Source organism: Papio anubis, chromosome 17 (assembly GCF_008728515.1).
Source record: "Papio anubis isolate 15944 chromosome 17, Panubis1.0, whole genome shotgun sequence".
In the NCBI taxonomy this organism is placed as follows: domain Eukaryota; kingdom Metazoa; phylum Chordata; class Mammalia; order Primates; family Cercopithecidae; genus Papio; species Papio anubis.
This window is the reverse complement of record NC_044992.1, coordinates 7169876-7180143: the sequence shown is the minus strand read 5'-3', so window position 1 is coordinate 7180143 and position 10268 is coordinate 7169876. Positions and strand designations below refer to the sequence as shown.

The window sequence follows — 10268 nt, the reverse complement described above, 5'->3', positions numbered from 1 at the left end:
AAGTTCAAAGTCACCAAGATGGCGACTGTGTAGACAGGGAGAAAGTGTGAGAGATCAAGGACCAGTGGCTAGAGCTTAGGAATGGAAGGACGGAGTGCCACATTCATCTCTGGAAGCAAAGGGGTGAAATGAGACACGTGTGCACGTTTGTATGTGTGTGGGGGGTGGGGGTATGTAGCTGGGTGGGTGGGTCAGTGAGCACTTCCTATAACTCTCAGGGGGTATGCAGGCAGGAGAGTGGATAGCTCTCACAGCTACACCAGAACTAGAGAGCCTCCTAACTCCTCTGTGGCCATCTTAGCCCAGCTCCCTCTCACTGATCTGAGGTTGGGAGAAGTTGGTTGGAAATGTGAGTGACGGGGAAGCGCAATGGACTTCAGGCTGGGTTGAGAAGTCAAGGAAAAGGGTGTGAGGCTCAGACAAGTCATAGCTCTGTTATCAAAAATACCTTTGGGGTGGGTGAGGGAGGGATCAGGCAGGGTCAGGGACATTCCAGGAGCATCCACAGGAGAGAGACGGGGTGGGAGGAAGGGGCCTCAGGTTTTGTTGATGCGGAGTTTGAAGGCCACACGGCCGGCGAACTTGTCTCGCTCATCATCTGTGGCGATGTTGGCGGCGTTGATGCGGCATTCTACATTCACCTCCACATTGGGGGTCACATTCAGGAACTTCACGGCCACCAGGGGCTGTGTGTAGTTCACCTGGGCCGGAGGAGCAGTGCAGGGTGTAGGCCTGGGAAGACGCGGCCTCCTTCCCTAGCTCACCACCCGCACCCGCCATCAGCCTGGGCCTCCCCTGGGACTTACGTGGAACTTCTTGCCATAGTAGGGGAAGTACATGAGGTCGATGTTACCGTTGGCAGGGAACATGACGAAGTTGCCGAGATTCTCAGCATCTTCATCTCGCTGTGGGGGTGCAGGAAGATAGGGCGTGAGCCAGTTAGGGATGGCAGGCACCCAGGAGCTCACCAGACTTCCATTTGTTCTTTTGTTCTTCCTTCGCCCCCGATTATTCCTGTCTCAAGTTTGCCTCCCTGGAGCTGTGAGTCTGTGTGAGTGTGTCTGCGTGTGTAGATGAGGGGATGGTCTGTCTCTGTCATCATTCTAGGAACTCCTGAAGGCTGCTAATGACACGAAAGCCTCCTACTCTACTCCTACCCCAAGTTCTTACCCCATCCTCAGGAATCAGTTTCTGGAGCAGAGCCAAGAAAGAACAGATACATGATTAAGGGTTGAATAGAAAGCAAGGAAGGGGATGTGGAGGGAGCAGCAAGTTTCTAGAAAGGACAGACCGGGGGGTGGGTAGGGGGGAACAGGGTCCCAAGGACAACGAAGTGGTGGCAGATGGTGCTAACAGATCAGCAGCTACCAGATACCTAGAAGGAACTGACGGGTGGGGGCCATATGGGAGGGAGAGCGAAAGATATGGACAATCCGGGAATAAAGGAGAAGGTGGAAGCGTTAGGGAGAGAAGCCAGAGGCCAGGGTGTTGGTGAAGGAGGGCGTGTGTCTGCCCCTAGGAGAGCAGGCCTCTGCATCCTAGAGAGAAGCTAGAGGAGTGCGAGGCCCTCGGAGTTCAAGCTACGGTGGAGCCCACAAGCCCACTCTTACCCCCTTGTTTCTATGTTGATGGGGCCTCTAGGAGCAAAGAAGATAGGGAGAGTCAGGTGAATTACACAGAAACCATGAAGGACAGGTGAGCAGGCAGAGAAGGCCCAACGAACTCACCTTCCCAGCACAGGTAACATTCATGCTCTGGTTTGCTCCTGCATAGAAGTTGATGACCTGAAGTGAGGATGGAAGGTGAAGAGAGTCAGAGAAAGAAGTTGTCAAAGATGGGCATCCAGACCAAGCTAAGCCACGGACTGTAGTCCCAACTACTAGGGAGGTTGAGGCGCAGTATAGCTTAATTTCAGGAGTTCAAGGCCAGTCTTGGCAACATAGCGAGACCCTGTCTTTAAAAAAAAAAAAAAAAAAGGCATCCAGCCTTCTAGCTACAGAGCTTAGCCTCCAAGAGCCCCGCCTCTCTTTTCCTCTCAGCTACACAAACATCCAAGCCTCTGTCATGCCCATTAGCCCCAGTGAAAGGATGCAACTGTCTGCAGGTGGTGTCCCCAGATCCTTCCTCCGTTCACCCTGGGGACCAAGGTCATAGGTACCCGGTTCATCTTGATGAAGACACAGGGCTGCCCAGTGCTGTAACCATAGTGGGTGGGGTCTCCGATGCCGGAGCAGTTGCCCAGCTGGGTCCGGTTGAATTGGCAGGCACGTTTGGGGTAGTTGAGGACTCCATTATCAGGCTGTTCGTAATAGCGCCCAGGGCGGCAGACATCATTCTTTTGGGCTTGGATAGAGTCGTTGTAAGCTAAGGAGGTGGGAGGGAGAGAGTCAGGGGCCAGATGCTCCACTTCCAAGGTCCCCAGTCCCCTGCCTGAAGTCGTGAACTGCCACATAGCCAGGCCCACACTCACGCTCCAAGAACTTGTTGAGCTTCTGAACATGCTGGTCCCAGCTTTCAGTGTCACTGACATTGACAATGACATCAAGGTTCTCAGTCTTGGGACGAATCATCAAGCCTACAGCCGACAAAGGCAGAAGTTGGGGGTATCTATAACATGAGGGGCTGCACACAGAGGGAAGAAAATGGACACAGGGAACACCAGGGTGGGGACAGCGGTGAATATCTGAGATCGTCTTCACGGGAGGCTGATCTCCCGTGGTTATCTGCCACATGCCCAAATCACACAGCTCCCAACTGCAGGAAATGGGAAGGTGGACAGATTCCAAGAAGAACTTCCCAGAACATGGGGATTGGGTCATCAGAATTAAACTCCTGGAAGGAACTATGAGTTCCTTCTGGAGGTTTGGGGGCACAAGAGCAGTTAGAGTAGCTGGCAGGGGGAGCCACGACACTCACCCGGTGTAGCCAGTCGGTCCTGGTACTTGGGGGTATGGTCGGAGACAGTCTGCAGCATCACCCACATGGTGAGGGTGAACATGGCGGTGAGGAATCCATAAAAAACGAGGTAGAAGAGGAGGATAAAGGCTAGGGAGGAGGAAACAGGGTCAGCAGGGCCTAACATTCCCACCATAACCTCACCTATCCCCACACACCCCTCTACCCACTCTGAAGTTCTGCACTGGGACTGGTCACAGAGCCACAGGGATGTCTTAGAGCCTTCCCCTGGGAGCAAAATGAGACAAGCTGGAAGCAGGCAGTTGTGTCTGGCTTCCAGCCATGACTCCCAACCCCCTCCTGGTCCTAGGGCACAGTGAAGCCCGACCTTGTGGAGGCCACAGAGACCTAAACTCTCGTTGCTGGGGCAACTCCAAGTATAGGCTGCTGTTACTTTGCCTCCAATTACATTTCCAACTTCTCAACCATGCTTAGTCCTGAAAAGGCACACATCTGTTACCTCTGCATTCATACTCATGCTTAAAGCTGTGCTAGCATGGTGACTTTTTAAGCGGGTACTGGCCACCATTCACAAGCAAACTCTCATGCCACCCCCCAGAGCCTGGACCCTCAGATTTGAATAGCAAAATCTCTCTCCTGGTGCCCTTCAGAAGCCAAACTTTGAACACAGTTCCTGAAATGCAAGACCTAACACCCTAGCCTAGCTACAAATCTCTCAGAGACAGCTTGTTAGAACCTTCCACAGTCACCCCACCCTCAGCTCACACCCAGCACCCTGGGCAGAGGCAAGGAGGAAAGGCAGAATCTCCCACAGCCTTCCCTTGGTGGGGTTTCTCCATGGCTCCCCTGCCTGAAGTAAGGGCCCAGGGGCCGGCTGTTCCCACCACCCTGGACTCCCAATCCTTCCATCTCAGAAGACACTTCTTCCATGAAGTCCTCTGGCTCTCCCAAGCATTGCTGGATCCTTTCATTCCAGGGGCTGGAGTTTGAGTTCCCTGAGGGCATGGATGGCATGGGACCCACCTCGTGGGCTCCTGAGTGGGTGGACGGATGGGGACAGTGACAAATCAGTGTGGAAAAATTGTAAACCGTGTCACACAGTGTCCCCTGTGTCGCAACGTCCCAGCTTGACCATCCCTCTTGGAAGAATTCCACCCCTCACCTGCACCTGTGCAGGTCACCAGACCCCCCCCACAACTACTACAACTCCCTGAGTCCTGCCATGGTCAGCCTGGGGAGGCTCCCAAGTCATCCGACTGTCACAGACACCTGGCTGGCTGATGCACACAAATCACCACAGTGACCACTCCTCCCTCCGCCACCTACATGGGAGCAAAACCTGCAGCCTCGGAAAAACTCATACTCTCAGCAGCCCCCCAACCCACAAAGCAGTCAGAGAAGGCTCCCAAGGCCAGGCGGTGGGATACAACTTCCGCCGTGAAGAACCCCCCTAACACACCCCCCCAAGACCCGCCCCTTCATGAACGTTCCCAGGGTCCAGGGGGTGGGCACGAGCTAAAAATAGACGGGGCTGCCGAGCTAGTGAGAGCCGGAGGGAGGGAAGGGGCGCTCTTTGGAGGTGGGGGACGCCCGTGTGGAGCGGACAGGCCCCGAGAGGGAGTGTGAGCGCCACGGCGCGGACACGCAGGCAGAGCTGGCGACCCCCCGCCCGAGGGGGCTCCGCGGGGGGCGGGAAGGCGGCTGTGACCTACTTTCTCCGCCTCCGCACGGCCAGCCGGGGAGATTAGGCTGGCGATTCGGCCCCCTCCCAGCCCAGAGCTCGGCAGGGAGGCTTGACGCCGGGGACCCGGGAAGGGAGCTGGGGCCGCATCGGCGGGACCCTGCGCCCCCGAGGCGTCACCCCGCGGCTCTCCCCCGCCCGTTGCTGCCGGCCCTGCGTACCCCAGCTGGTCCCGGTGCGGCCCATAAACTGGTGCGTCCTCGGGTTCCACACGAACTCCTTCCACTCCTCAACCACCTGCCCGCAGCTCTTCTTCTCTTTCTGGATGACCATCTTGGCGGCGCGGGTCTAGTCCGGGCGCGGGGCAGGGGGCTGCGGAGAAGCGGGGGCGCCGCGCGCTGAAGCCCTCCACACAACCAAAAGCGCGGGGAGCAAAGGCGGCGGAGGCAAAGGAGACCCCCCTCAGATATGCAGCTGCTGCAGATTCCGGGGTGCACGGCCACGCGCTGCGGGGTGCTGGCAGCGCGGCGGAAGATGCACCGATCCTAGGCCCCCCAACTGCGATGAAAAGGGGTGCTGTCAGAGCAGGAGAGAATAACAAGAGGAAGGGGTATGAACGCAGCTTCACCCTCGCCAAACCGTCTAGAAACAAAACGAAAAGGGGTGCAAAAGCAGACGGCTACAAAAGCCGAGCAGAATGCAGAAAAAAAGCGGGGTACAAAAAGGCAGGGAGAGGTGGGGGAGGGGGCCGCCCCGAAATTCAAGATGCAAAGAAGCTGTGGAACGAAGCTCAAGGCTCCCTCCGCCAAGCGGAGACCACTGCACCAGTGGTGGCTCAGCCGCGGGGGTGGGGCGGGGACGCGCAGTTGGGGGACAGCCAGGGATGGGGGGCCCCCCAAGCGGAGGCTCCGCTCCTCAGCAGTGCGGGGCCCGCGGTCGCCGAGCGCGGTCTTTATACTCTGCGGCTCTGGGGGTGCCCGCCCCCTTCCCACCCCCAGAAGCTCCGCCTCCTTGCCACTGGCCCAGGCGACCTCATACATATGTAAATATGGAGAGGTTGGGCCCGCCCCCCTGCCTCTTCTAAGGGACCTGGCGGTCTCTCCATTACCCCCACCCCAAGTACTGGACTGGGACAGGGTGGGAGGAAGAGATAGAGGGCGTGTCCGGGCGGAGTAGAGGGAAAGATAACCCCAGAGAAACGCAACGACAGAGAGAGAAGCTGATGATATATGCTCAAAGGTGGGGGCCCCAGGCAGGGAGTTAGAAAGAGAGTAAGATATACATGCGGTGGAAGAGTCCAGGAGCAGATGGGGCAGAATGTCAGAGGAATAAAGAGCTAGAGATCAAGAAAGAGAACGAAGAGACCAGCCGCGAGGCTGGCCGAGGGAAGCTAGGACAGGCCACGCAGAGATGGATAAAGGCCACCCTCAGAGGGACGTTCCCCTGTTGGGAACCGCTACCAGTCCCCCAGATGCCTCCTTCTCCAATCTCACAGCCCCTGTCCACACCACCTGGCTCTGTCCACCTGCAGAGGCTTCCCCACCTTCCCATCACGTCTCCCTGAAGCCCTCTCAACACCACATTCCCAGTCCCCAGCACTGCCCTGAGACCCCAGCCCTGCAGCCAGGTCTACTTCTGTTCTCTGCCTCCTGGCAGCCCCACCCCGACGTCTGAACTCCCATCCTTATATGTCTACTTGGGTCAGCAAACATTTATTGAGCACCTCTATAGACTGTGTACTGTAGCCCTGGGGAGGCCAGAGAGGTTACACTCTCACGGGGCTCACAGTCTAGGAGGGGAGTACACTTGCCTCTAAATACCACATGCTAAGAATCATTATCTCAGGCCGGGCACGGTGGCTTATGCCTGTAATCCCAGCACCTTGGGAGGCCAAGGCGGGCAGATCATGAGGTCAGGAGTTCGAGACTAGCCTTGCCCACATGGTGAAACCCCATCTCTACTTAAAAATGCAAAATTAGGCAGGGCGCGGTGGCTCATGCCTGTAATCCCAGCACTTTGGGAGGCCAAGGCAGGTGGATCACGAGGTCAGGAGATCGAGACCATCCTAGCTAACATGGTGAAACCCTTGTCCCTACTAAAAATACAAAAAAATTAGCCGGGCATGGTGGCGGGCACCTGTGGTCCCAGCTGCTTGGAAGGCTGAGGCAGGACAATTGCGTGAACCCGGGAGGCTGAGCTTGCAGTGAGCCGAGATTGCACCACTGCACTCCAGCCTAGGCAACAGAATGAGACTCTGTCTCAAAAAAAAAAAAAAAAAGCAAAATTAGCAGAGTGTGGTGGTGTGCACCTGCAATCCCAGCTACTCAGGAGGCTGAGGCAGAATAGTTTGAACCCGGGAGGTGGAGGTTGCAGTGAGCCAAGATCGCACCAGTGCACTCCAGCCTGGGCAATAGAGTAAGACTTCGTCTCAAAAAAGAAAAAAAAAGAAAATCATTATCTTGACCACGCCCGGTGGCTCATGACTGTAATCCCAGCTCTGTGGGAGGCTGAGGCTGGCGGATCACCTAAGCAAAGGAGTTCCAGACCAGAGCTCAGGAGTTCAAGACCAGCCTGGCCAACATGGTGAAACTACGTCTCTACTAAAACTACAAAAATTAGCCGAATACAGTGGTGGGAGCCTGTAACCCCAGCTACTCAGAAGGCTGAGGCAGGAGAATCGCTTGAACCCAGGAGGCGGAGGTTGCAGTGAGCCAAGATTGCATCATTGTGCTCCAGCCTGGGCAACAGAGCAAGATTCTGTCTCAAGAAAAAAGAAAAAGAATCATTATCTCCACCTCTTTTAATCTTTCTTCAAATCTTGGGAGAGGTTTTTCTTCTCCTTTCAACTGTTACCTTAAATCCTTAGCCCAAGTTCTCAACACCTCACATCCAAACTGTCATCCACATCCTCAAACCCACTCCCTCCAGTCCAAGGCCAGCTTCCTGACATGGGACCTGCACAGTCATGCAAGGCCCATGCTCATAGTTGTTTGGTTTAAAACTCTGCTACTGGCCGGGCGCGGTGGCTCACGCCTGTAATCCCAGCACTTTGGGAGGCCGAGACGGGCGGATCACGAGGTCAGGAGATCGAGACCATACTGGCTAACATGGTGAAACCCCGCATCTACTAAAAATACAAAAAAAAAAAATTAGCCGGTCGCGGTGGTGGGCGCCCGTAGTCCCAGCTACTGGGGAGGCTGAGGCAGGAGAATGGCTTGAACCCAGGAGGCGGAGCTTGCAGTGAGCTGAGATGGCGCCACGGCACTCCAGCCTGGGCAACAGAGCAAGACTCCGTCTCAAAAAATAAATAAATAAATGAAAAATAAATAAAACTATGCTATTGCTTTTCTTTCCCCGCCAAACATTTATGGAGCTGAATGCCATCACTGTCTTGAAATTCTTCATAGTTCTATCTTTGAATTTGTGCTTTGTAAGTGACATCCAGTGGAGCATTGGCGCATGCCTGTGAGCAGAGGAGATACGTCCCATTCACACAGCATTCCAGATGCACCACGAGCACAGAATTCTGGGGGACCTACAACGTGTGGGAGTTCAGCCAGATTCCAAATGAGTATAAGGTAAGCATGTTATGTCTACAACTGAATACGTGAGACTGAGCGTGGCCAACTGCTAAATTGGACATGAACATGGAAAGGCTCCCTCTGCAAGGAACCTCAACAACAATGGCCCCTGCCTGTAATCCCAGCACTTTGAGAGACCCAGGCGGGAGCATCCCTTGAGCCCAGGAGTTCAAGACAAGCCTTGGGCTTGACCCCATCTGGCGAGACCCCATCTCTACAAAAAACTTATTTAAAAATTAGTCAGGCATTTTAGCCAGGTTAGACTAGTAGCCACCTCTAGTCCCAGCTACTTAGGAGGCTGAGCTGGGAGGATTGGATCGCTATGATCACACCACTGCACTCCAGCCTAGGTGACAGAGCAAGAGACTATCTCAAAAGAAAGAAAAAAGAAAAATAATTCTATTTTGGTTACAGTGTGCCAAGATTGCACCATTGCACTCCAGCCTGGGCGACAGAGGGAGTCTCAAAAACAAACAAATAAACGAACAAAAAACATTTAAACATTAAATAGCAAAGAAAAAAACACCATGAGAAAGGCAGGCATGGTGATATGCGCCTGCAGCCCTAGCTACCCAGAGGCTGAGACTGGAAGGTCATTCATGGACGTGCTGGGTACTGTGGCTCGCACCTGTAATCCCAGCACTTTGGGAGGCTGATGTGGGTGGATCCCTTGAGTCCAGGAGTTCCACACCAGCCTGGCCAACATGGAAAAACCCTGTCTCTAGTAAAAATACAAAAATTAGCCGGGCGTGGTGGCTCATGCCGGTAATCCCAGCTACTCAGGAGGCTGAGGCGGAAGAATTGCTTGAACCTGGGAAGTGGAGGTTGCAGTGAGCCAAGATCACGTCACTGCACTCCAGTCTGGGTGACATAGCCAGACCCTGTCTCTAAAACAAAAAACTATGAGAAGTTGAAAGAACTATGGATGAAAGGAAAATAGTTTAGGCCGGGTGCGGTTGTTCACACCTGTAATCCCAGCAGTTTGGGAGGCCAAGGTGGGTGGATCATTTGAGGTCAGGAGTTCAAAACTAGCCTGGCCAACAAGGTGAAATCCCGTCTCTACAAAAAAATACAAAAATTAGCCGGGCGTGGTGGTAGTCCCAGCTACCCGGGAGATTGAGGGAGGAATCACTTGAACCCTGGAGGCAGAGGTTGCAGTGAGCAGAAATCATGCCACTGCACTCCAGCCTGGGTGACAGAGTGAGACTCTGTCTCAAAAAATAATAATAATAATAATAATAATAATATTTTAGTGCCTCTAAGGGCACTTTTCCCCCTAGGTTTTGAACAAGAGTCCCTGTATTTCCATTTTGCACTGGCTCCTGACAATTATGCAGCTGGCCCTGCTTCAGTCTATTCTGCAGCAGACTCAGGACTAATTTTCTCAAAATACAGCTTTAATTAGGCCACTCCTCAGCCGAAAGTTCTTCAGTGGCTTCTTATTACCCTGCAGGATAGAGTCCTGATTCTTCAGTCTAACCTGCAGGATACTCTGCAGTCTACTCCCATCCTGTGTCCCCAGCCTCCTTTCCCACTAGTCCCCGACTAGTCCTCTCCTGGAGCCAAGCCACGCACTCCTGGGGTAGACTGCGCTTACTCCTGACTTCACACCTCTGTGCATTTCATTCCTTTGTCCTGGAAGACTACCTACCCTTCAGAGGCCAGCCCCAACTCCCATTCATGCATTCGATGCATACCATTTTTTTTTTTTTTTTTTTTTTTTGAGATGAAGTCTCACTCTTGTCATCCAGGCTGGAGTGCAATGGCACAATCTCAGCTCACTGCAACCTCTGCCTCCTGGGTTCAAGAGATTCTCCTGCCTCAGCCTCCTGAGTAGCTGGGATTACAGGCACCTGCCACCGCGCCTGGCTAATTTTTGTATTTTTAGTAGACACGGGGTTTTGCCATGTTGGTCAGGCTGGTCTTGAACTCCTGACCTTGGGTGATCCACCCACCTTGGCCTCCCAAAGTGCTGGAATTGTGGTGTGAGCCACCATGCCTGGCCCACTCAATGCATATCTAGTGAGCATTTGCTTAGAGCCAGGTGCTATTACTATTCTGGTCCCTGTGATCCTGGGGCTGCCACTCCA

At 54.1% G+C, this 10268-nt stretch overlaps 1 protein-coding gene across 1 annotated transcript; it reads right to left on the bottom strand.

Annotated features, from left to right (window-relative positions):
• Nucleotides 1-409: 409 nt before the first annotated feature.
• ATP1B2 (ATPase Na+/K+ transporting subunit beta 2) lies at nucleotides 410-5552 on the bottom strand. Its single transcript, XM_003912271.3, has 7 exons — nucleotides 4819-5552; nucleotides 2917-3045; nucleotides 2471-2575; nucleotides 2159-2364; nucleotides 1728-1784; nucleotides 807-905; nucleotides 410-701 (listed from the first exon to the last, which is right to left on the bottom strand). The coding sequence occupies exons 1-7, from the start codon at nucleotides 4928-4930 to the stop codon at nucleotides 537-539; spliced, it is 873 nt and encodes a 290-aa protein (XP_003912320.1). The 5' UTR covers nucleotides 4931-5552; the 3' UTR covers nucleotides 410-536.
• Nucleotides 5553-10268: the final 4716 nt, after the last annotated feature.